The 27117-nt window shown below is 42.9% G+C and overlaps 1 protein-coding gene across 1 annotated transcript in view; it reads right to left on the reverse strand.

The window, feature by feature from the left end:
• MSANTD1 (Myb/SANT DNA binding domain containing 1) overlaps positions 1–15352 on the reverse strand; it is a gene marked incomplete at its 3' end in the record, with an annotated part of 33140 nt that extends 17788 nt beyond the window's left edge. Inside the window, exons 1-2 of the mRNA XM_082281443.1 lie at positions 15256–15352; positions 1468–1732 (exon numbers count right to left, since the gene is read on the reverse strand). Of these exons, the coding sequence (XP_082137569.1) occupies positions 1468–1721 (254 nt within the window). The 5' untranslated portion in view covers positions 1722–1732; positions 15256–15352. The remainder of the gene's footprint in view (positions 1–1467; positions 1733–15255) is intronic.
• Positions 15353–27117: the final 11765 nt, after the last annotated feature.

The following is a 27117-nucleotide window of genomic DNA, read 5'->3' on the forward strand; positions in this document are numbered from 1 at the left end:
GTAAATTTAGAACAAAGGCTGACAGAAATAACCTATTCCACTTGGCAATTACGGCACTTAACTATCGTGCAGTGTTGCTGCTACAGACACCTGTAAAATCTCAGTGCCGCGAGATGCAATTCCCAGCAGGGAAGACTGCAGATTTAGCAGACTAAGCAAAAGCCTGGTAGCCAGCAACTCCCGACTTCTAAATCTGCATCTGAGTGTGAATTGCTCGGTGATGCTGGAAAAAAATTTATCTTACTTCCAGCTTCCTCATCTACAGTCTGGGTGAAGAAAACTGTAGGGATTACAGCAGGGTTGGTAAAACATTTTGGAGATGTTAGCATTTGCTACGAAACATCAGGTTTAATATTATGGCAAATGATGTTAAACATTATGCTTGTGGATCATAGAAATGTAGAAGGACATTCAAAGTTAAGGGGTTTACAGGATTTTCCCTAGTTTTCTATTTGATGAGTAGTCTCTGCATTAAATACAGTAAGGGTGCCTTACAGAAAAGCGAGCAGTTTTAACATGGTTGCCTGCTGTAATAACCTTTTTTATTATTAATATGAGCTTTGAGGAGAGATTAAATAAAAGAATCACATATTTGATTTTCTTGCATTACAAGCACATAGCTCAAATCACCACTCAGGATTTCCAGTATGAGGCAGTTTGTGCTTCGCAGAGATAAGAATTAAGAAAAAAAAAAAAAGATATGGGAATATTTCTGTTAAGTTCTAATTATTTTTCTCCCTGCAAACAACAAATGCACAAATGCCTCACATTTTCTGAAGCCAACTTCCCCTCCTGACTGCTTGCCTGTTCTTTATCATCCCCTTGTAGACACCTCCGCCCTCCCCCCGACTCCTTTGGAGCAGTATTGACGGTGCACATTGATTCTCTCTGCAGATATAATAGTTCTTTCACTGATGCTGCTTATAATTATAGCAATGTGTGTCACTCAGTAATAAGACATTCAATTATTCTTGGCCCCGTGAAGTGTAACCCTTCAACTCATGAGACCAAAATCTAGGAGCATCAGCCCCCCCAAACATTATTCTGTTCTAGTTTGGTTTTTTTTTTTAACTTTGCCTTGCAATTCCGATCCTCAGTGGCCACTTGAAACTGCAGGAGTTTCATTGCAAGGAACTGGCTGCCAAGCTAACACAATCAGTCCCCTCAGCAAAGAGCAAAAAAAAATAAATCTCTTTTCCCCATTAAATACATTTCCATCCCTCTGCATCATAACAACGCCAGCTAATTTTAAAGAAACAAAGTTGTCCCAGAGTTTGACATGAAATGGGGGGGGGAAATTAACAATGACGTAACAGCACTGGCAAGAGAGAATTTTAAAAGCGATATGAACAATCTTTAATCTTTTATCGACAGATTTCCTCTAGGAGACTTCTTTCTGAAAGGCAAAAATCACTGCGCCATCCCTGCTAAAATCTTTTAAAATAAAAAGAATTAACTGAAGCTTACCTGTACTGGAATGTCATATTTGTAATTTTTATCTTTATTTCCTCTCCGTGGCGAATTTCTCCAGTCATTTCAAAGAGTTTGTTAGCCATTTTCTCATAAACTTTGGCATTCCTTTTAGTTTGTTTCAGCTCATCAAAAAATTCTTCCCAAACCAGCATTAAACCTCTCATTTCTGCATCAGTCCAGTTTCTGGCCCTCCTGTGTTTCTCAGTCTGAGAAGAGACAATGTAACTGGGAATTTCTGCTGCAGCCATTGCTGACTGACCTAAAAGGGTTTTAAAAGAGGACACTTAATATAGATTGAGTTTTTAGTTTAGGTTTTTTGTAGTGCAAGACATGCATATGTGGATAAAGAATTTGAATGACAACAGAACATATGAAACCTTTTTGCAACAGCTTGAAGCTTGAGTGCACAAAATGGGGCCTACATCTGACAGGCAGGAATTTAGTTAAAAGCTTTTAAACAGAGAAACGTCATTTTGATGTCACGTTTCCATAGCAACAGAGCAACTGCATAAGCTACAACAACAAAAACCTTTTAACTGAAAGCCAAAGAATCAGGACAAAGTTGACAGGCCATCAATATTAAAGCTTTTAAACACTTTAGGTTTAACAAAAAAAAAGATCTATGCAGCCTTTGAGAAGCTACTTTTAAGTTTCTACTTCTTTTTTAGCTTTCCCTTACCTTTTAGGCAGACAATCTGCTAGCAGGGGGTCATGGTCGCCTGAACGAGCTTTTAAGTTGTGCCTTGATAGACTCTCTAGGAGGTTGCAAGGACTGAGGCCATGTACACAAAAAAAAAGCTTTTTTTTGCAAAGATATTCTGCAAAAAGAATCAGCCAGCTTTATGAAAACTATACATCTCTAAGCTAATAAATGTTTAAGCAGGCAGGCTCATTAAAAAGGAACCTGCATCTGGGCTTTAGAATATGCAAAAAATAGTATTTAAGTGTTTATATAAAGAGAAATATATACAAAATTTCAATATAAAGCCACTTTTTTTTTCCCCGAGATGTTTTGCTGCTGATAAGCACACACTGCAGTCCTGTCAGTATGAATTTGCCTTTGTAGGTATGTATTACTGTATGTGTATTTTGTATTCCTAGTAATTTAGATGCTATTTATGCAGCCTGTGTTCTGCCTTAGGACTGCAGCAGAAGCATTTCACCTGCTTTATGGGCAACCTAAAAGGATTATTCAATGAGTTAAAAAAAGGCTGCAAGATGCTTAGAACTGTGAATAAATTGCTTTGCTGTAAAACAAGCATTTTGAGCTGGTTTTTATATAGGGCTAAATTGTGCCAGCAGTTATATCAGAGAAGCAGGGCTTATTCATTGTATTAAACACTGCAATACAAGCAGTGGGCCAAATCCTGCCCCACTTACACTCCTGCAATCTGACAATAATCTTCCACAAAAGAGTGAGATGCAGGAACTGCATTAATTCCAGCAGTACGACCAGCTAAAGAGAAAGATGTTCATTCCCTACAGTCCCAATAGAATTGTGTTATGTAAAATATAAATAAATAATCCACGGACCTTTCTCATTGTTATTTTTCTGTTTCAGCATATAACAGCAATAACGACCTCACTGCAGGGCATTTCCTGAAGATTAATGGCAGGCAAGGGTTAATGGCCTGAGGCTCACCCAGTCAGTCGTTAATCCCCAGGAAATGTTCTGTGCCTCAATCCTTAATGCTTAAGTATCCTATAAATTGTAAGTCTTCTCATAACCACATCCTTGATCTTAACAATAGTTTAAAAACGCACGGCTTGGTTTGCATCCTGGAGATGGCAAAGAGAGCACACAATGTTCCTAAAAGGTATGCTAGTGACATTTGTGGTACCATTGTCTTCTTTCTATTTTATTTATTCTACTGCATATTACAAAAGGCACAACAGCATACCATAGAACAAGGTGGGGGGGTAGGGGGTAGAATTACATATACTCTACATAGGAATTTCCACTGATCCAACCCTGAACATGTCTCTATCAGAAATATACCTGCTGAGTCACTGCCTTCCTAAGGGAAAAAAAAAAAAGGAGAGAAATAAAGAAAAAATCCCCTAGCTTCCAAATAACTGCTTTTAACTACTAATATGACAGCCTAGCAACTATTACCTTTAAAAATGTGTAAATAGCAGCATATGTTGTGATGATGATCTTGCATGGTTTGTCTCTTGGGTGGCCAGCTGGGAGACGTCACATGATCAGGGGACAGATGGTGGTCAGAAGAGGATCAGCTGATGACACATTCATTTTATTAATTTATTGTTTTGTTTTGAAATTCCCATCACTTAACCTTGGGCTTCAGGCAGCTCTGTTAATAAAACCATACCAACCTCGGCTGCCTGTGGTCGCAGCCAGTGACTGGGGATCACCAGGACAAGTTTAAGGAAGCAACGCAGAGTCCAAGAGGAAAATACCATCGCTCTTGGTCTGACTTGGAACGAACACACACTACTGCAAAGCCAGGCTTGCTTTTCAACCTTTAATCATCCATTAAAAGTTTATTTTTCTCCTCCAGACTTTAAACCACCTACATTGTGAAAATGCCGATTAACACCACTATGAAACCCATAGCATGGTACACACAGCTTGTCAAAACCCAAAGATATGTGTGGTCTCTGCTTTAAGGATATTTTTAATCCAGTTTCAAGTACAACAACCAGGACAGGGTGGGTGAAAACCTTTCCAGCTGCACCAAGTTTTTTCTGTCATAGTCCACAACTTTTCCTTCCCCTCTCCATCCACATATGCTTGGCACATGTGCGGCTGCTCTTTGTGCTCCATGCTGGCCCCCAGACCCTGGGATCCTGCAGAAGAGGGGCGGTTGTTTCTCTGTGAAATTCAGATCTCAACTTTTCTATATGCTGTTTCCTATTAGTGTACTTGACAGATTGATATAGTGGTATAGTGCTATTTAACATCTGTTAAATAAAAGAAATGCTTTCTAATAATACCTCCCTTATTCCCCTCCTCTCAGCACCTGAAGGGAATCTAAGTTTCAAGGACTCAGGTTCTACCCCCTCCTCTGAAAAAGTCATTGATAATAATTATGGAGACGCCACATGCCTCCTCTGCCTCGCCAAAGCAGGTGTGCCAAGTGGTTGATAAAGTGACTGTTTTCCTACGTGGATCTGAAAGCAAGAGAAGTTTTCTTATCCCCAAATAATTCCTGCAGTTTTAACAGAGCCAGGGTAGGGAAAATACACCTCTCCAGGCTGTGCCTCTCTCTGCTGATGTTCTGCGGATTTGTCCAGTCCCTAGGAGTCACTGAGTCCCTGAGTTGGGACAAACAGCTAAGACAGGACCAGCAAACCTTTTAGGGGAAGAGCAGCTCTGTGGCAGCAATAGCAGTCCCTGCCCAGGCAGGGCACTGGGAGGAGAAGCTCTGTTAGCATTCAGCTGCTTCTTGCCCCTCTCAAGTTAGATACCAGTCAAGATTTGTCATCTAACTCGAAGACTGGCTGGTCACCAAACCCAGAATAACTGCTGACATAACAAGCTGCAGCTCTGCCAGACTGAAGGCACTGATACCCCTCCTGCACTCCCCTCCAACTCCTGATGGCAGAGTCCTCCAGCACACAGCCTCCTCCAGACTGAGGACCAACCTGGCACTGAGCAACCCAAAAGCAACTGAAGCTGCAGCTGTTCTCATCAATAAAATAAGGATATAAGGATATAAAATAAGGTTTTGGAAAACACTGATATACATAACAGAGCTACTGAGTACACCTTTGTACATGACTTCCCTCTGTAGGAGAAAGTTGTTCTCCTCCACTCTCCTGCTCGCCCCAGTCCCTCCTCTGATGGGCAATGCTTGAGAATACCTCACTGTGCTTGAGTATCTCACTCATGCCTTTCCTCTCACTGCACACCAGCTCAGAGGAACATGAATTTAATGATCCTCTTGCAAATCTGTTCTTCGTATCATCTGTCTAAACACCCTACCTTTTTTGCAGTCATTATATATCAGCTTGAATAATAGCTCTCACAGCTGTTCCACCTTTCATGGTGATCTCTAAAGATAACAAACCTCAAACAGGGTAGAAGGGTTTATAATTTGCAGATGTGATCTAATGAAGTTTCCCTATAAATGCTGCTATCACAGAGTTCAGACAACTCCATTAATCCTTACATATCTGTTGACTCTACCTCAGGTGATCTGTGCTAACTGACTGTGTATACAGCCTTCAGCTTTGCAAGAGTGGGCTAATGCATGCCAAATAAAAGTCCCTTTAGCCAAGTTTTAGGGAATGGTGTTTTCCCCTGTGCCTGCAGGGAAAAACGGCTTCAGTCACTCAAGCACCAGAGCCCAGCCCACAAACTGTGAGCCACTACATCGTGATTACAGAGGAGCATGTCCGATCCTGCTGCTGGGGAGTGTGGTAGAAGTCAGGCAGAAACTTCTGGGCAAAGCAGAGTTTATTCCACTAGGACACAAGAAATTTCTGCAACTTCCCCTAAATGTATTTCTGTGTCTGAAATCTACATGGGAGCTGTCTACAGAGATGCTGACACACAGGTCGTTGCCTATTGGGATTTTTCAAAATGGAAGAACATTAACTTTGGTTCAGGAGAGTCTTGATACCAACTGGAGAAAACACCCTTTTAGGCACAAATTTGGAGCAATGAGACCGAGAGGAGAAGTTTCCTGCTGAAGGAGCATCACCCCTCAAAGACACAGGTCCAACTCGACAACACGTGGGTACCTCAGTAAACTATTTTATAATGTCTTGATTACATAAAACTAAAAAAACACACAAAACCCCACCAACAAAAAAAGCTGCTTTCACACTTTCTGTTTGGGGCAAGCTGTTAAAAGTGAGATCATCCAAAGAACAGGCTGGTCTTGCAATCCTCTGGTCTGGCCCACCAGGAGCTTAACACATGGGGGTAATAACAAATCTTGAAACTGGATCGTGACTGCAGAGCATGTGTTCATTCTCTGGGAATTTCAGTGCAGACACACCTTGATAACTGTGCTTTAAAAGGTACAATACTATGTACGAGTTTGTCTAAAAACAACACATTTGGAGTTTGCATGACAGTGGGATAATATGTTGTAAGTTCAGAAAGTCTGCGTGTGTTGCAAGGCTGTCTCCTGCCCCACATTTTGCCATCCACTGAGCTAAAAGGCCCACTTTCTAAAGCCTTACTGAAAATTATGGGTTTAGTATCTCTGATAGCTGCCTACTGCAATTTGCAAAGATGGTTAAATGCAATGCAGTTCCCCAGTACACTGGAGAGACACTGTCCCTGAGACACTGGAGAGCAGCAACTGTGGAAAAGGACCTGGGAGTCCTGGTCAACAGCAAGTTGCATATGAGTCAGCAGTGCCCTGGAGCCAGGAGGCACATCCATGTCCTAGGGTGCATCCTTGTGGATCCCTTCCAACTCAGAATCCTCTATGAGAGAAGAAATACTCTGTGAAACACTCTATGAGAGAGGAAATATTCTTCCACTACTGCTGAAAAGCTTGGCCAGAGAAGACAGGCTGGGACAGGTGATCAGGAGGAGAAGCTGCCTTTTTTCTCCTCCATTAAACCAACAGTGAATCTGCTGTGCTCAGGAGAGTGCTGGGAACAAGGAGCTCACCCAGAAGTAGGGAAGCACCTTGCAGGCAGTGGTGCCTGACTTAGGAACTCCACTAAGGTTCATGCACTGTTCAGTCTGCCAGTCTCCTTGGGTGGTGGAGTCATGGGGGTTTGTAAAGGCTCAGAAGCGAGAGAAAACCATAAGGCTGTGAACACAGAGCCATCAGGTCAGTGTTGTAGAGCTGCACACGGACACAGCTCGTGCCTTCCTACTGCCTGTGAGGGAATTTTAACAACACAGCAGCATTTGCAAAGGAAGCCCAAAGCTATCCAAACTGCAGGAGGGTCTATTACAAATACAGAACAACAACAAAAAAAAATTATTCAGGCTGAGGAAAAACAGTAGGTGTCTTGAGATACATAAAAAAAGGGCAGTCCCTTTCCTCAGAGGGCCTGCAACTTAACTGGGACATGCCACAAGGGAAACACAGGAGAGACCAGAAGGGACAAGTGACAGCAACACATCACTGAGCAAAGGACATTGCATGGTTGGATAGCTTTTATGTACACCTAAAATAATATCACCTGCACAGAAGTCTGACAACAGAAATGGGTGCTGTGGTGGAGGCTGGCTGAAGGGAAGCCATCCTGGCTGACGTGGGGCAGAGAAGATTTTGATATGACAACACTTAGAACAAAACCAAGAAAAACAAAGGTTTCCATACAAAAGCTGTGCTACAGGGCTGTCTGAGTGAAAGGTCTCCCTGATGGTGGAGCAGGGCACTGGGCAGCCCAGGAGGACTGTATTCTGGGAAGGTGCAGGTGAGCTGGAGAAAGCTGGAGAGGTTTTTTATTTCATTTTGCAAGAAACATCCCGCTTAAATTTCACTGTATTCAGAACATTTCCCAAAAGCATTTTGATCTTGCTGAACTGGCAGATTCTGACCAAAAATATCTCCTTTGCCTATTTTAGTAGTAACCATGGAAGCCAGCTTTGCACCGACATTCAGTTGGAGAGAGGATGGCGAGAGACAGCGAGGTGAATGCAGACAAGCTGGGAAATGAGGCTTCAGCAGTTTTTGTGGTCAGATCAGGAAGCATTAGCAGGCAAGGGGGAGAACTGGAATTACGTGGGGCTTTAGAAGAAGGAGCTCATGAACTGCAGGGAACCCAGAGAATTGACTGTTTGGAGAAACCAGGTACAGGCTGGTATGTTGATAGTAATTAGATTAAAATTAAAATACTGAGGGGTTTTTTTTAATTACTGGATTTTTTTAAGTTTAGCAGAAACACAGACATTCATGCTACAGACCCTAGTTTAGCATATTGGAGAGGGAAAAAAAATCCCTTATGTCCAGAAGGTACAAATAATCACTGCCCAAACGTCTGGCACTTACAATATTATGCAGGCAGGATGCCAAACTAGATGGACTTTGAGTCACACATGTTCCTAAATTTTCAAGCATACAGGAAGAGACTGGCCATACTATTAAAAATTTAGTTATATCATATTGAAAACAAAGCACTTCAGTTCTGCGTGCGTCATACTCACAGTTCAATTTATAACAAATAGAGAATTTCCTAGATTTCCTTACTCTTAAGAAATAATTTGCAAGTCCTTAGCATATGGAACAACTCTGCAGTACGTAGTATCAGACATACTCCTTTTCTGGCAGGCAAGCAACAAATCATATTACAATGAAAATCACTCCGTTCCCAGTGAATGGTTTCCCAAATTCCACTTGAAAGAAATTATTTTGGCCCTGCTTACTTACTGGGGTTAGTCAGTAAGTCCTCCTGCTCTTGTTTGGTTTTTAGCACATTTGAGCAAGTTACATGCTGAAAAGTGTCTAATTCATTAAAAACTGCTGCTACGATGCTATGCAAATATTGCTCTTCCAGAAGCAAATTCCTCTGAGAACCTGTTCTAAACACTTCGCTTTAGACATAAACCATGAGTTAATCCAGTTTGGATTTGAGATGTATCACAAAAGAAGAAAAATAATCCCTGGTGTGCACAAGTCTGCCCTGTGCCTTGTGCTGAGTGACATTCCCGTGACTCAGCAGGGCAGGAAGGAAAAGCCATGTCACCAAAAAATAGATGACGGCAGCTGCTTTGATCGGCTGCTGCTGCTGCTGCACACAGCATCGTTTGTGCCCCAGCAAGAATTAATGCTGCTGGTGTCACCCCTTGCTAACTGCAGCGAGAGCAGCAGTGGTATTCAAGTAAATGCCAGGAGGAGGTTATTGATTCATCGATCCTCAGCGAGGAGCCATCCCCCAGGCTCGAGCAGAGAGGGAGCCAAGCGCAGGGAGCGCGGCGCTGGCGCAGGGCTCCAGCTGAGCAGGTTTGTGCAGCGCTGTGGTAGCAAGCATTAGAGCTGCGTTGAATAAGTGGCTTCAAGCTCGCTGTTCTTCCAGAAAGAAGAGCGGTGTGGGCCCTTTTCCAGCAACCTCAGAGGAACTGCAGCGCAAGTTGCTGGCAATTCGCTGCCAGAAGCCCGGCCTCGCTGCTCAGAGCCTGCTACTGGCTTGGCAGCCGGCTGCATCCACCTCCCAGCTGTTTGCATCCCCACACTGTCTCTCCCTGGGTCCCTGCCAAGGCTGGCAATAGACGTGGGAAGGCCGGACCAGCCCCAGTCATCCCTGCCCTCAGCCGCGCTCCAGGTGCGCCCAGCAACTCCCGGGAAACCCTTCACACCGGCTCATCTCCGTGGGGGACAGTGCTGGGATTAGCTCCTGCTGTTCTGCAGTTCAATCACACACAGGTTCTCAAAATAAAAAGCATTAAAATCCAAAGATGTTTGCCAAGTGGAGAAAGACAGGAGCTTCTCTATCTTGCACTTCTGCTTGGGGACCCCAGCCTACCCCCAGCTGCAGCCCTTTCCCCTCACAAGGGTTCACTCAGCTCTTTTGCCCCTCAGAGGAAAATTTAAAGATTTAAAAAAAAATATTTCAGATAAAATATTTAGGGCACTGGAGATTTTCATATCAGTTCATAAAAGATTTAAATACTAAAATGTAAATGGTGTTTTGGGTATTACTGCGAGGCAGCCTCAGGAATGGAAATTCAAGAGAAGTGTTGCAACCTATAAAGTTCAGACAGTACTCTTAAAAGTATTCTTAAAAGCCTGCCTCATCTGAGAGCTGCCAAAAAGGTAAGTAAAACCAAATTCACCAGCACCCTCATGCTGTGATAGCAAATGAGCTTATCTACTTAAGTGGTTGGTAATGGAATTTGAGACCACAAAAGAGGCAGATGCCATTTCTGGAATGGGCTGACAGCAGCATCACCCCTCCCACAGTATCCATGTCCTTACACTGGAAGCATATACATCTTCCAGGGGACTGAACTACACTTTATTCCCAATGCCATGCTCAAAGTGTTTCAGGGGAGTTAAAGTTCCCCTGAGAGCTACTGATAGGGCCCGTGAAGCCCTGTGTGGTCTGTGTTTGTAAATCCTTCCCCCAAAAGGATGACTTCTACATTTGTGCAGATGATCCACACAAATTCTTCAGGTACCACAACACTGGGTAGCATCTCCAAGACAAAGACAGGATTGGGAACTTAAGCATCAGCTCTGAAGTTTTGTGACAGGCAGGAGGATGACCCATCTCAGCATAGAAAGGTTCATTGCAATGTGCATGTGTAACATTGCCCCTTTTAACACAGTGGGTTGCAGTATTTGGGGTCCTGTGATCCCTCTTGGTTAAAGGATACACAGTCTTGTTCCCTCGTCATCCCAGGGACAGCCAGGAGGGGTCATCTACCCCTCTCACGTCCAAGTGTGCCCCTCCAGCCAGCCTTCTGCCTCAGGACCCAACATCTCCCCTCACTGCTTTCATCATAAATTGCTGTTCATCATAAATTCCTCAGTTTCTTCCAGCTGTTTTCCCCTCCCAGTGGCTCTCTGCTGTTTATCACACACTACTCTGCTCCAAACACTCTCCACCCACCAGGGTTCAGTTTATACTCCAGCCTTAGCATGCTACTTTGATCCAGCCATTATCTTCCATTGTTCTGGTCAAAACTAAACCCAGGAGCGTGTCCTCGCTTCCTCTCTTGGCTGCAGTGCAGTGCTGCCAGCAAACCCATGAGCCCACAGACCAAGGACACATTTCCGAGCTGGCACAGGAGCATTCTGGCCAGCCTCAGGAAGCCTGTCTACCTCCTTTCTTTCATAACTTCCCTTGAACTAATACACAGCCACAAACCACATTTGGATACAAACTTCTCCAGGTCCAAGGCCAGCTGTCCAGTACCACCAGTGGCTTTCAAATCCTGCCTGGTGCTTTTCATTCAAGGTGGCATTCAGTGTTGTAGCCCAGAGGATGTGCCCCAAGTGTAGGTCTGTGAGGGGAAAACAGCATCATTTGCTTGGCTATAAATACCCACTGCAATGTGGTTATTCATAGAATCACAGAATACCTCAAGTGGGAAAGGACCCATCAGGTTCTTCAACTCTCTGCTACTCACAGGACTACCAAAAACAGAACCGTATAACCAAGAGCATTGTCCAGACACTCCTTGAACTCAGCCAGGTCTAGTGCCATGACCACTTCCCCAGGAGCCTGTTCAGTGACTGAGCACCCTCTCAGTGAAGAATCCCTTTCTAATGTCCAATCTGGACTTCCCCTGATGAAGATTTGGATGCAAGCAAAGCTAAGACTACACCAAATGGAGTGACAGAGTACCTGCCACCATCCATTTCTCAGCTGAGTCAATCATGCAAGTGCAATCAACAAGATTAATTTAAATTATGGATTAACTGGCCTCGGTTCACCTGTGGCAGATTAGAAGCACTCAAATGACTTCTTTTTGGCAGAAAAGCTGCCTCCAGTAGGTCAGCAAAGATCATCCTGAAGAGTAACAAAACAGAAGAGCTATGGACCAGATTTTCAGTACTGGAGAGCTGAACCTATTTCTAGCCCAACTGCACAGAGGACCAGGCAGATGCAGCTTAAATAAGAAACCTAACCAAGATGTTTGAGGGGGAGGTGCAGACCTGAAGTGTATGGAACCTAAAACCACACAGATGCAGGAGACGTGCAGCATGAAGATGCAAGTACCGACAAGCTGTCTCAAGGGAGTCCGTGGCAGATGTGAATGGCACCAGGGAATTCTTATTTGTTTCATCCCTGAACATTCAGTTGATAGATTTCTACATAGCCAGAAGGATCCCCGTGTTCTTAGCAAATCTTCAATTGCTCAAAAGGTTGGGATTCTTTAGTTATAAAATACAGCTTTAATGACTGTAGGACAAGGGACCTAAACAAAGAAACAAGGCACCACCATCTGACTGCAGAGAAGGAAGACTAAACAGTTTACAGAAAGCCAAACCAGTTCACAGCACAGTGTCTCATTCTCTTTTAGTGGCCAGTATTTTCCATTTTCTGTGCAAACAGAAGGACACGGTGTGTTTCCCAGGGGAGGCACTCTTGTGCAACTGCTATTAGAGGCAATTGGCCAACTCCAAAGGACTTAAAAGTCAGCCCTCTTCTCCCTCGACCTCACTCCCCTTATTCTAAAAACTACTTGGACTGGCTTTAGCTCCTGTTCTGCTGTGGTTTTAAAAGAGCTCAACAGCCTGATTCACAAACCATGCCAAGCAAGGGCAGAAAAATTACAACTGCCTCTTGTCACCAGCCATACAGATGAAAATATTCCCCATGCTGACTTTAATGCCCTGTCATAATATCCCAGTGGCTGAAGCCACTCAAGCAAACCAAAAATGCATCACAGGCAGCAGTCTTAAAACATTCAATGCTCATGTCATAGTTTTCTCCATTTGCACCCTCTTTCCTCTCTGCACACTGTGCTTCATGATAACTGGACAGATTATATTAAAACTCATGCCTACTCTGTCAAATGATTTCTCATCATGTCTCAGCAGGAGCTAATTGAAGATTAAACTAATCATTCCTTGAGGCCTCTTCTGGAGTGTTTATCACTTTTTGCCAATCCATTAAGGAGAACTTCAGTGAAGTGCTGATCTGGCAAGACCACTGAACACACAAGCTGGAGTGACTGGACAACCCAACACACATGTGAGAAACAAGGACTTCAGACATGCTCTGTAAATGAGACAAGACAAACCTTTTTCCATTCCTTCTGGCTGTAAAAACCAGCCGAGCAAAATGGTGATAAGTGTTTTCCAAAATACCATCCTGCCTTCCTGAAAGCAAAGGAGCAAGTCTGACAAGAGCTGCTTGATGTCACACTAAATATTCCCATGGAATTCTCTGATCTTCTCTGCCTCCTGAAATCTGGAGAATACCACAAGGAGCCACCAGTTACCAGCCACTGTAACTTGTGTTGATCCCTGCTTTAACCTGCTTCCACAACAGCCAAATTCTTTCATCGACTGATCTGTGGCTTCATCCCTGACCTCTGATCCGCCCAGCGCCTCTCTGGGTATTGTACACAGCTATCAGATAACAGCAATTGACATCCAGGCTTCCTCCAGCCTCGGGGTAAAAGCCATAATCACTGGGGCATGGCAGACCCCCAGATGAAAAAATTAATGTACTTTTTCTGCAGTGCCTTGCAGGGTTAAAGGAGTCATTTAACTGGAGATGAAAGCTGAAAGAAAGGTCCAAAAAGCTTTTCTTGTTTTGAAGCAACAGAAAACACCCACTGGAATGGCAGAACCAGATGCTTCACTTAGTAATAAAATTCATGGTCCCAAAAACAGGATCCAACTTACACTTACCAGTGTTTGGCTTGAAAGAAATGCACATTTTCAAGCCCCTTCTACTGTAAAAGCAGAAGAGAACCCTGAATATTGGTAACCACAACTATCAGGATTATTTTGAGAGTCTCTTATAAATCTCATTTCGGTAAATGTTTTAGAAACATTATTGTGCTATATTCTACTCTGCCTCCCTGTGTTGTTTTTATTTTACAAATGAGAGCTCCTTAAGGCAGGCATCACATACAAGTTCCCATCTAAGCATTTAAAATACTACAGGCAGTGTGAGTTATCAGTCAAAGTTTCTGGAATCACTCTCACTTTTAAGATAATTTAGATGGCTCTCAATACTTTCAATGTGCTACAATATGGGAAAGCAAGATCAGCTTTGGTTCAGATTATCAACATAATATGATTGCAGTACACTCAGAAATGGTAAAAAAAAAAAATCAACTCTCTTTCATTCCCAATTGCTCAATTCAGTATGAAACCACAGTAAAACTGTAAGCAAATCTTGTGAATAAGGTTCTCATTTACACTTGACAGAGAGCCAACATCTGTATTGCTATTTATTTATACACACACACATATAAATACACACCATTTTTATATTTTCATATATATACACATGCACATTATTTTACCTGGTTACTTTCTAAAAGTAACTATTCCAACATAAGTCTTGGAAGAGGAGAAGAAAGAACAGCTGAAGCAAGACTGGGCCATAGCCTCACTGTAGAGCCCAGGGAAATCTCTACATGCACATTAAACCTCAGAAAGTGGAAGAGCATTGTATTTTCCCTCCAAAAATTCAGAAATGCATTGCATGTCCTTACAGACAGCACCATCTCAGGCAAAACCAAAATTTTGATTCTAAAAATCAAAAACCATGCTTGGATGCCACAATTTTTTTCCAGTGCTCTGTAGTGTTACATAAGAATCACCAAAAACCAGAAATTACTTTGCCTGTCTTTAAACCAGTATTCTCATTAGGGAATTCTGCAGGTAAAAGGTTGGGGAAATGGTTAAGTCCAATATGGAGCTGCAAGAAGGCATGTCCCCCATGAGGCACAGAAAGTTGCTGAACTCTTAAAACCATGAAAAAAAATATTAAAAGTCAACACATTTTAAAATATACCCCTTCAGCCTACTGGCTAAAAGCTCTGAAATGGTCCATCCACAGAGCACCCTCAGAGCCAGTGCAGCAGAAGGAATCAAATGGTTCAAGGACAAAGCACCGACCACTTAAACCCTGTGAAAACACAGGTCAGCGATCACCACAGAGAGCAGGTGTCACATCGGGGGCTCCTCTGCCCAGAAGGTACCAACCTGTGAAGTGACTCCCTACAGGGGACTGAAACAGTGACCAACTTGACCTCCTCTGGCTGAAGAGAAGACAATGCAGCACCTTCTACACACTCAGAAGTTGCAGCCCTGAAGCACTTGGCTCCATTCCCTTCCCAGCTTTTCAGAGGAGCAGAAGGAAAGCACAGGCTCAACGCACAAACCCACACTTTGATCAGAGTTTTATGGTGTGGAAGAAAAGCTTCAGTACCTGCTGTCCTAGGAACAGAAGATCCTCCATGAGCTTTAAAGTCAGTGCAGGCCTCCTCACAGCAGATCACCGACCCAGAGCTGAACTTCGCATCTGGGGAGAGAGAGTTTGGCAGGACAAGGCACCATGTGGGGAGGGGAATGAGGACACATTTCGTACCAGCCCAGGAGGAAAGTCACCCAGGCTCTGCCAGGGGTATCTTGAGACTAGCGAGGTGGGTTTGGTTTAGTTGTCAAACTCTAGCCTTTCGGACTGCACCAACAAATGCCTTCCCCATGCTATACAGTCCATCATAAATAACCTGAATTGGCCCACAAGCCTTCAACAACCTCATTCCTGCGTGCTGAAAGCTGCTCACTTTAAGCCTAAAGAATATGACAGACATTCTTATCTGCACATCTTACCACTGCCAGCAAAAGGTGTCTCTTTAAAAGACATTGCAATCTCACCCAGGGCACCAGCAAGTATAATTTTTCCCAAATTTTCTCATCTGCCCAATTTTTCCATTAGCAACTTAACACTCAGTGCTCAGCCTGCTGTCCTTCAGAGGATCACAAATCTTTCTTTAACATATGGTGGGTGCTGAAGGTAGTGTATCTCTATTTTACACAAGAAGGCAGAGACAAGCAAAGGGGAAAAATTTCTAAAGCTAGTAAATGACTGTGAAACTGAAATAATTTTCAAAAGAGAATTGGACACTCCAGAGCTGAAGTTAACCTTGCATGTCCTTCAGTGACATCTCACAATGAAATGTCCTCCATTCACTTCAGGCAAGGTCCTCAAAGCCACACAGGGATCTGAAGAGCATCACAAAAGGAAATTCCAAGTCTAAAATGCGGAGCTAAATGAGCCATAACTTCTCCCCTCCTCCAACCTAACAGTCCACAGGAGCCCACTTTTTCACCAAAAGAAGGTTTTGGGGTACCTCAAGTTTTCTTTCCTCCATGTTGAGATCCAAACATTGTGGCCAAGCTGAACCTCTCAGCACTGATGCCTCTGAAGCCCCCTGGGGACTGGGGAGTCGTGGGCACAACCAGCGCTCCTCAGCTGGCTCTGATGCCGGTGTGAGGGAGCAGCCACCCTGAGTTCCATTTAAAGACTTGGCTGGAGGAAGAGGGTGTGGCTGGGGTGGCACCAAAATAGCACCTGCTGCCAGGCCAAGGTGGTTGCAACTTCTCCCTGTGGATAGAGGCACTGGGCTTGGACCCTACCTCCAGGGCTGGTTTTGATTTTTATCCAGAGATGTTCTAATGCAAATTATATAGTGAGCAGCCTTGGGAATGCCGCCAGGTACCTGCTCCCCACCTCCCTTTAGGTAGGCAGCAGTCAGGCCCCCACTTGCTTCTCCTCTCCGGGTCTGCGAATCCTTCTCTGCACCGTGGCACAACTTCAATAGGAAGGGCTGAGAGGTTGCCTACAGCCTGGGAAGGGACAAGCAGATTTGAATATCCCTTGGGAGAAGGAGGACCCAAACCCAAGTTCGACCACTTCTGAGATGAGTATTAAAACCATTAAGTTATTATATGAAAACCACCACACCAATCATTTGTATCTTAAGCAGCAAGTGCAAGGCTGTGAGCTGAGACCTCAGCAACAGGGGCAGGTTTGACTCACCTGGCCAGGTTTGGAGCTTGCAGAGTGTGGGAGAAGCTTGAGGGATGCAGCGTGAGAGCTGGCATGGGGATACAGGTGGGAAAAGGGTCTCCAGGAGTCTGAGCAGATACCAAGGAAAGGACTGCAGAGGCAACTGTATCTTGCAAATAACTCCTCTTGAAATCACCAGATACACATCTGTTCCCACCATTTGAAGTCCTAACCTTACTTTAGGGTTAAAATGTCAAACTAAAATCTCTATTATTACCACCAATGTGCTTTTACCTTGAATTTTTAAGCATTTGTTTAAGCTGAGGTTAAAAAGAGTCTGGGCTCCTTGACTGCTAAGCAGATCATAAAACTCTCTGGAGTACAATAGGCTATAGAAATTTTCTATGGTTTTCCCAGTGATTGCGTGCCTAGTTAGCTTCCTTCACCTTCTTCATCCTCAAAAGATGCTTAGCTGCAAAAGTTTAACTAAAGGCGTTTCCTAAAGGAATTTTTAGAGTAGCTGTTAGCCAATGTGTTTTTATCACAACCCAACAGAATAAAGTATGAGCTAGCTACATTTTATTGTTAGGGAAAAGGTTTTAATTAAAGAGCAAGTCTACACATGTGTTTTTAAATACCGTGAGCCTGATTTTCTTCAAATTCATTGTTTCTTCCAATTCTTGAAATATGCATTTGAAAGAAGAAAAGGGCAGGCAGCACTATTTGGAAGTTGCAAAAAAGTATTTTGAGAAAATAAATACATTTTAATCTCACAGAAAGAGACTAACCATAAAAATAGGAGGTATGAGGTACAGAAGTGGCACTTTTTGACAAAACAGAGGAGGTATCCCTCTAAATAGGGATAGATGAATAGGCGGAGTAAATGGAAATATTTACAATTCATTTTAGATATTTAGCAAGATAATTTTGTAGGTAGATGTGTGCAGGACCTCCAGAATTTGTTTCAGGCCCATTCAGAAATAAAATCTTACACAAGACTTTGATTTAGATTTCAGACTCATCTCAGTGACACAGTCATTAGTTTATCCAGCAGCATTAAAAGTGAACACCAAGTGCCCTAAACTTCCTCCCACAGAATAAGAAAGTGAGAGGTAAAATTCACTGTCATTCTACACTGATGATTTTTAGACAGAATTTCCCACTCACCTTAGCAAGGTGATAATTAAAAAATCTCTGCCAAGGAACACAACCTCCTCACCGGACCCCCGCAGCTCTGAACACACCTGCTGCTGGAATTTGATATCCTGGATCTAGAGCATCACAAAGTGTTAGGGAGTCTTGTGTTAGGAAAAAGTACACAGTTGCACAGAGATTAAATTCCTTGGAGTTCCTTCGTTTTTTATTCTAAGGAAAAGGAAGAGAGAATCTTGCATTTTGCTAAGTCTGAACGTACAGACACAAACACAGCTTATGGTCCTTCCAGCCAAGCACCTGATGGCTACAGAAGAAATACCACACAGTCTCCACTGACTTGCTACAGCTGTTTTTTCAGTATTTGCAGTGGTGTGGGAGCATTAGAAAGTTTAATATTGCTTTTGTCTTTTGGAGAGCAATGCCAGTCAATCCTCCCTGCACTATCACATTATAATTAAATATTCAAAAATTAATTATACCATATGACAATACAGAGTGCAGTCTTACCAGCCCTAAATCAGGGTCAGGTTTATGCTTTTGTACCCTCTGCCTGTTGAGGAGGATTTCCCACGAGCATTTCACAGGATGGATCCACACCCCACAGGGGATACCTGAGCTCAGGCTTTTTATTCCCCCCACAGAACACCAAGATGTAGATCAGAGCTTGCCCTGATATCCACAGCAGTTGCTGCATTATCTGTCAGTGTGTGTTCTGCACCACAACGAAAGAGAATCCAGACTGCAGGGAAAACCTGCTGCACACACCATCCCCTTCCTCTGAATCCCACTATGAGAAAAGCCTTTGTGCCATTGTGTCACTTTCCAGCATGGGCTGACGCCCAAACTCACAGCTGGTACGACCACCACCCCTTACTCAGAGGCAAGCAAGGTCTCACTGCCCCATATCCTTCCTCCTCTTTCACATCTCAGGACTTTTCCCCCTTGGCACAGGAGCTCAGCATTGATTTAACTCCCCACAATTTGGCAGTGTTTGTTTTCACAGACCAACCACCATCATTCTCCCAAAACAAAGAAGGAAGGAAAGGTCACATGAGGAAAATCCTACACTCCCACACAGCACTGTGGAGCTCTCCTACAGCACTCACTAGCCTGTCCTTCATGCCAGCCTACATCTTCAAACCCTTGAGCCCCAGCTCCTGGGCAGATATTCTTGGTGAGAAGGACATTCACTGCAGACCTTCATCAATGACACAGTTACTTCTGTGGTTGCAACTATAGCCAAAATCCGAAAGAAATATCCCCTCTAGTTCACACTTCTGTCGAGGTCAGTCACCAAAGGTGCTCCACATAAGCTAGAGACTGGGTGTTGGTGCAGCACTCAGTAGCCCTAAGAAGCAGAAAGTCCCAACTAATGCTAAAAAAGACAGCTTCTAGTCAGATTTAAGCTGAGTCCTTAGACAGAAAGGGTGGTTCATCAGGAGACTGGTCTGGCCTCTGAAATAAATGCATCAAATTCTAAATATTATTTGATTTGATCCAAATTGATGCCTTTTCTGGGCCTGGCACTATCCAAGATAAACCTGCATGCTTCAAACAAGAAGCAGCACCAGAACTGAAAGTGTATTTTCCATGGACCAGGACAGTACCTCACCTTTTCTCTTCTGACATATTCCCAGTCAGAGACTGCCCAGAGCCTTCCCAGGTCCCCTGACTCCCAGAGAAGTCTCTCCAGGGTGTATTGTAGTAGTATAGATGTAGAATGGTTATGCAGATCACTGAAGGCATCTTCCACCCATTTGTGATGCATTTCAAGAACTTTACAAGCAAGAAAATAACATGCATCAAGCAATGAAAATGAAGGAAGTTTTTTTTCCTACGTAGATTATATAAAATATTTTGGCCCACTTAAAACAGATATCCTCCATTAAAATTGTATCTGGCTACAATGAGGTAGTGGGTGTGTTATTACTGATTGATTGTTGCACAGATTTGAGTTTTACTGTGGAAAAATGGGGGTTCACTGGTATGGAATTGTTTCTCAAATAAAGTAAGGAAAACTGATATAGAAAAGGGGAACAGTTCCTTTAACTGTAGCTATATGGGGGGTTTTGTCAGCCTAATTATTCTGCAGCAGAAACAACCATGAACTCTTCTCTCCCACTGATTATCTCATAACCATCTCTCTGAACAGTACGAGCAAAAAATTCCTCTGCACCCTCCTTCCTTTAATGAGGACTATGGAAACAGCAGAGACATCAGACATTTTACATGCTTACCTCTCCCCATATGTCCCACAGATGCCAAAACTCAAAAATTTCCCTTCCCTGGTGTCAAAATAAATATGAAAAAGGATTTTCACAAACATAAAAGAGACAGGGAAGGGAAAATTGGGCAGATTTTCAGTGGATATGATAGATAATTCAGATGCGACCCAAAAAAAATAGTTTTAGAATCTAGCTCAGTTTTCAGGATGAATGACACTGCTGAACACGGGGGGAATGCACAATAGGTGGTGCAGCTGTCTACTGACATGTAGGCAGAGCTGAACAAGCTTTCTGCATTCAGGGACCAGACAGTTCTCTGGCAGCATTTGAGAAACACAGGAAACACAGGGAAAAGCTGTGGTGCCAGCAGGAGTAGAGTCTGGACATGGTGATCCCAGGGGTCCTTTCCAACCTGTGTTTAAATCTCTTGGCAGAGAAACCCTCCTGTGCTTACGACCATTCTTGCAGATTTCATGTGTCCTATTTCTACTTCTCCTGTATTTAAGACAGTTACCCACTGTGCAACACCTGGGCATATTGAGGACTTACACACAAGCCTTTTTTTGGTTTTATTTTAGGTCTTCTTTAAAGTCTTTTACATCCTATTTATCATCCTGATCACTCCTAAGGATTGAGCTGATACCTTCCAAGAACTACTCACAATGACACCAAGATACTTTCCTGAATGGTGACATCTCTGTGGATGCATATGTATGGTTCTCTTCCCTTTCTGCATTCTTTGCAGAAGTCTAGATTAGGTGAGAAAATGGAGAATATTCACAGCCAGTTTTAACTTTAGCCTACCTTGAAAATGTCTTACTGGTGAGTTTGTCAACTCTCCTTTTTTTCTTAGAGCTTTAGTAGGTAATTCAACAATAGAGAAACCAACAGAGATTCTTGCCACCTGGTGATGTCCTGCAATTGGAAAAAGGATGACTCAATGCCCTCCCTCTATTTTGTTATCTTTAACTAATTAGAACCATAACCAATTCAAAACTACAGGAACACATTCCCTTTTATTTCTTGACTGTTATGGGGATTTGACGACTGTTGGCAAGGGGCCTTGGAAGTCCAGCTAGGCCTTATCAGCTGAATCACCTCTGCACAAGGGCTGCTGAGCTTCAAAGGACACAGATATGTGACAGGTTCCTTCTACAAAATTCATTTTTCCATCCACCCAGTATGTCATATTTAGAAGTCTTCATTTTATTTTCCATATATTTGACCAAGGCAGGCTTGATTTACCAGTGTACACAGTCCTAAACATCAGTTGCATTTGCCACCTTCACTTGCCACATCAATTATTTAGTTCATATCAAAGGAAACCATTAATTTAAGAACTCCACATTTGGGACTCTTGGGTGGCTACCATGGCTACCACCTATTTTTATCAATAGTATTACGCAGTTATCCAATTGTTCTAAACCTGTTCTGCTGACACTTCAGTTTAAAACACACTTTTAGATGCTTTCAGGTACCAAAATGCTCCAGAAAAGACAGCTCCCTGAGATGTTTTATAATGAACAGCAAAGCAAAGATTTATTTAGCCTTGCTGTAACAGCCCTGTGTACTTTGAGTGTTCTTATTATACTACAATTGCCTATCAAGCCTGCTGATGGACAGGCTCCCTACCCTTCATGTGTTTGAAGGGGTTTTCTCATTGTTTCTATGAGTTTAGCAAGTTGCTCCTCAAAATTGATTTTACCTGCCTTGTTTAACTTGCCTTATTTAACTTGCCTGTATGCTCTTTTCTATTTTCTCTGTTCAAACACAACCTCCACTTTCTGAAAGCTGTCTTTTTACTCCTAACATCATTCTGCTCTTCTACTGAACAACACCAGCTTTTCAGAGAGTCCTCCTCAGTCCCTTCATAGAAGAGGATACATGCTCCTTTGAGCTCACATTATAAAGTCTTCTCACCAGCTGCCTGTTCTCTGCAAGTATCTTACCCTTTTAGCTGCTCCTTTGAACAACAAAATTAATAGAATCATTCATATATTTATCTATTCCACCTCTTAAAAATTGTATTGTTTGCAGAGAGACAAGAGAACTGGGTTTGTCATGGTCATTGCACATTGCTCTGGGTTAAAATCAGTGTTGTCTTTTCCCTGTTACATTAAATCACAGAGTCATAGAACAATTTTTTGTTTCACACCCCTGTATTGCTTTCCCTGTTGTCTCTCACATCAAGGTCTTTCTCCTTTTCTGATCCTCAGCTGAGTGTCTTTGGTATTTCTCCATTTCCCTCTGCAGAGAAAGGCCCTTCCTTCCCTTGTACTTCACTGATCTCTCTGGATAAGAAGTGTCTCAAACAAATACCAGTCTCTCCTCCAAATTAAATTGCTCCACTTGCCAAGGCAAGGGTAGCCCATATTTCCAAAACAGAGTCCTCATATTTTCTCAGCCAGCATTTTGATGGAGAATTTTCTAGACAGCTTCATGACCATGTTTCAGTCATCACTGTGCAATGATAGCAATTACAAACACAGTCAACCTCAATATCAACACTGCCACCTCCATGCCTATCTGAGACAAGAAATGTATTCCTCTAGCCTTTTTTTCCTTTGTTTCCCCCGAGAGAACTGAAGTTCTCTGGAAAGGCAGTTTATTCACACCTCCAGGACAGTTTGGATGACAAGCCTAAGAAGATTAGCTTCTGCAATGGTTTCTAAAAACCACTGTAAGAAGGATCACTGACATGGATGACTGATTTTCATCCAGGAGATTCTAGCATTGTTCCACTGTCTCATGCATTTATTAGGATTTCATTTCCTTCTGGAGCCTCAAGGGAAATTTCATAATCAGCACACCTGGTATGTGTAGTATAAATAATTAAGGGGATGCCCTCTCTAACGATCTATGCAGAAAGGCTGTTCTGCTGTAAGAAATGGCCTGGATCACAGCCTTATCAGAAAAAAGAACAAGGATTATAAGATCCTTTCCATTTTCAGACTCAGAAAGCTTCATGAACATTTACTGAACCAAATGGAGTCAAGGTAGAGGGACCTACTCAGTCAGTATGTTTGCGAGTTGTTTCAACATTACTCTTTCTGTGCCGTCAGCATAAATGGTACTTAGAAAAATGGTGACAATCCCACAATTTAATTTATTGCTTGCCTTAATAAAAAAGACCACAACACCAATTTAGCTTATACTCACATCAAAAAAAAACACTTTATGTGACAAGTTTGGCAATAAGCCAGCACTGCATAAACTGGTTTGATGACAAAAATACCTAGGGCAGACCATGTTAAAGAGGACAGAGATCATGAGATGCCCTCCACACTTGACATTATCGGTTCAGCAATTTGCAAGGGCAGTAGTTGTTACAGCCCCAGCTCTGGTGGTCTTTCGTGGTTTTCCCCCAGAAACTAAGAGCATTAAAGTCCTCACAAAGTGGACATTATTAGAAAAAGGAATTACTTTATTACAAACTCAAGTTTTACTTTAAAGCTTCTAAAAAAAGTTTTATCATATCATGTGCTTCACTTTATGGTGCCATCTGTAACTAAAGTACAGTACAGTAAATGACATATTTGGAATCCAGTTTTGCAGATAACAGAGGTTAAGCAGCTCATTTGAATATGCCTCTTTGATATATAACTGAAATAGTTTCAAACACTGAGATTTGCTCACCATCATTACTTCCACTTTCCAACACATTAATTGGATATAGGAAGTCAAATCCAAAAAGTCAGCTTCTCATCAAGGACTGTGTTCTAAATTCTGATTTTTTTACAGCTGAAAAAATGCTAATGAATCATTTGTGAGCAGAATATTAGACCTGATATGAACAGCACCAGACGTGCAACATTGTGTAAAAATACTCTCACCCTTTCAACTTGCCCAGTTACCTCCTGTCCATCTAAAGCTCTTACCCATTTTTCTAAAGCAGATTTGAAAGACCTATGACTATTTAAATCTATTGCTATTAGTGTGAGTAGGCCATACTTAAATTAAATTATTAATGTGTTATGAACCATAAGCATATTCATTACCAGAATTTCTCTCTTTCTAAAATATAATTGGATACTATATTGGACTGATAGGGCACATCCTTACACCTGCATGTTGCTTCAGGGGGACTCTGCTTGGGTACAAGGGTCCTCTAGAACCCTCAGTTACAGCATGATAAAGCATCACGCAATTACAGTCATTCCACCAAGACAAATAAAGACTCACCTTTCTCTTCTAACTTTGTCTTGGTAACATCAATACCTTACCCTTCATTTAGAAAAAGAGAAGGAAGAAGTTACCAAGGTAGAAGGATCCAGGCGCCCCATGATAAAATTCAGTATTTGGTTTCAGTGCAGGCCTCTTCTTATCCTACACAGAGCAGCAGGATGCACGGGATGTGTTAAACCCATTTCAGAAGGCTCAGCAAAAAGGGGGTTTCAGTTTAGGAAGTGGTAACAGGTGGGCTCTGGGCATGTCTGGAGTGAAAACCCACTAGTAAATCTTCCCCAAGCTGAGCAGTTTTTCCCCCTCTTTGAGAAGTAAATATGTGATTTGAAAAGGCACAGAACGGATTTACTTCCATGGAACAAGTGTGCGACAGCTTCAGGTGCTCTGTGAAACTCAAGACTCACCTTTTCCCTCTGCATGCTCCACGCTGCTCTAGTGGGATCTCCCTCCCTCGACCCTGCTCCCCTCAGCCCAGTTCTCCTGGTCTGCAGGGGCACAGCTGTTTCAGCCCACTGACACCACTCTGCTGTAAGTGCTCCCAAGCCGTAGGGACTAAGGGGTTAATCCAGCTCGCAGGCATACATTAAACCGTGCTAAGAGCATTCCACGGAAATACCATCGTGAGCCAGCAACTCACAAGGAATAGCCAACCTGACATGCTCTGTGTCCGGGCAACAGACAAATACACTGGCTTTTGAGATCAGCAGCAACAGGGCATTTTGTGGGGCACTCATGAGCCCTTAGAAATCCATGGGCATGGAAAACTAGCCATTGTATGGACAGCTGCATGGAAAAAACCCTGGAAAGCCATTCATGCAGCACTAGCTGTAAAAGTTGTATTTGCTTTAAGCAGACTCGAGTTCTACCACCTGTTTAAAAGGCAAAATACTTCCTCATTAATTTTAAGAGCTGTGGCTCTGTCCCCCCTTCTCTTTGCATAACATGTGGTAAAGACACACACTTACAGGAGAATAAAGAACCTGTAGCTGTAAGTATCCCAGATATTGATCTTTATCAGGCTATATAAACCAGAGCTTTAGCAGTCTCTCAGGAGTTTGCTGTAAAAGCAATTGGAACTGCAATTAACAACAGCACATCTTAGGATAGGGAAAGACTTCTAACTAGAAGCTAATTAGGAGGGCAAACACTGAAGCTTGTTAGCTGAGATGCTAATGAGAATTATACTTGAGTGGCAGCAGACTAGCTATTCAGAGTTAATTAGAAACCTCAGCTGATAGTATATTGCTCTTAAGAGCTTTCAAAACAAACAACTGGAAAAACTGTCCCGCAGCTAAGGATCCAGCATGCCATGTTGAGTAATTCATGGGCACAGGGAACAGCCAGAAGATTACACTCAGGCATCAGGGTAATTTAACAGCATGTGGAAAAGGTAGAGGAGGTTTTTAGGAGGTGCATATGCTCCTGGATTTTCAAAGGATCTGTTAATCTGTGGGTGGCAACCCTGATGCTGCATTACACAGTGCTGGTGAAAACGGTGTGCAGTTACACCAGGGGGTGAGCAGGGGGACTGCCACACGCCCAAAGTATCCTCACCAGCCTTGTGCAGAAGTGGCACAAGGACCTGGGCTGGCCTAACAGCCCTTGGCAGCTTTCATATCCCATCCCCAGCCTCTCCCACCCCAGCTCTCATCCGGGAAAGCTGCTGCTGGGAGCTGTACCAGGTGAAGCTGCAGCTGTGTGCAAGTTGCTCTTCACCATGCCTTTGCCTTCCTGGGGCACGGGCGAGGTTTACTCTCCCCCTCTCTTTGTGCAGTGAGGGGGTGGGGTAAAGAGTAAATCAGGGCACTTAGAGGGGAAAAACCTGTTAAATGTAACATAGCTGCAATGGGGATGGTGAAGTGTGGCCTTACCTGGGCTGAGTTGCATGGCTGGTTCCTGCTCTGAGCAGAGCCAGGGAGGCTAAGCAAAGGGACTGCGTGTTTAAATGTTTCCTCTGTGCCTGATTGGAAGCGCAAGAGCCAGTCAGGGGCAGGGGAGAGGCTGCTAAACTCAAAGTAGGTTGCTTGTTTCAGGAAAAGGTTGGATACTGGAGAACCTACACACTGAGCTCATGAAAACACATGAAAATGTTCAGTCTCACAGGGGAGAGAAATAGTCCAGAACAATCAGGGGATTTTCAGTTTTGCAGAGGCCCTGTTTGCATTAAAACTTGCAGCAATTTAAGCAAAACCTGGTTTTAATTCTATTTATTGAAACCGATTGCAAACCCATGTGGATACTCTTAAACAGATTCAGCTTTCCAAAAGAAAAAGCACTGCAAAGCAGATTTCAATTAAAGCACAGAGGAGCATCCACAAACAGTTTTACACCAGTGTAATTAAATAGATTTCAAAGTTTAACTAAAGATTTCAAAGTTTAACTTAAAACAAATGTGACTTTTAATGCATGTGTGACCTGGCAGTCACTGGCTGTTGGCATATAGAAGAGTAGGGAACTTTGCATACTGAAACCTCCCTGGGAGAGTCCTGGGAGTGAAGAGGCGTAAATACACCCTTCACAAAAGTCTTTTAGTATCTGCAGTGGTAAGTGTGTGAAAGTATAAAAATTAAGAGTAGATAGTAACACTGTCAACTGTAATCCATACATCCATTTCTTTCTTAAAGGAAAAAATTCCTGATGCATAGGCAGTATTCTGAAGAAACAAATTTACTTCCCTAGAGCTTTGGGAACCCTCATTTTCGCTCAATGTATT

Source organism: Coloeus monedula (genome assembly GCF_965178545.1).
Source record: "Coloeus monedula genome assembly, chromosome: 5".
NCBI classification, from domain to species: Eukaryota; Metazoa; Chordata; class Aves; order Passeriformes; family Corvidae; genus Coloeus; species Coloeus monedula.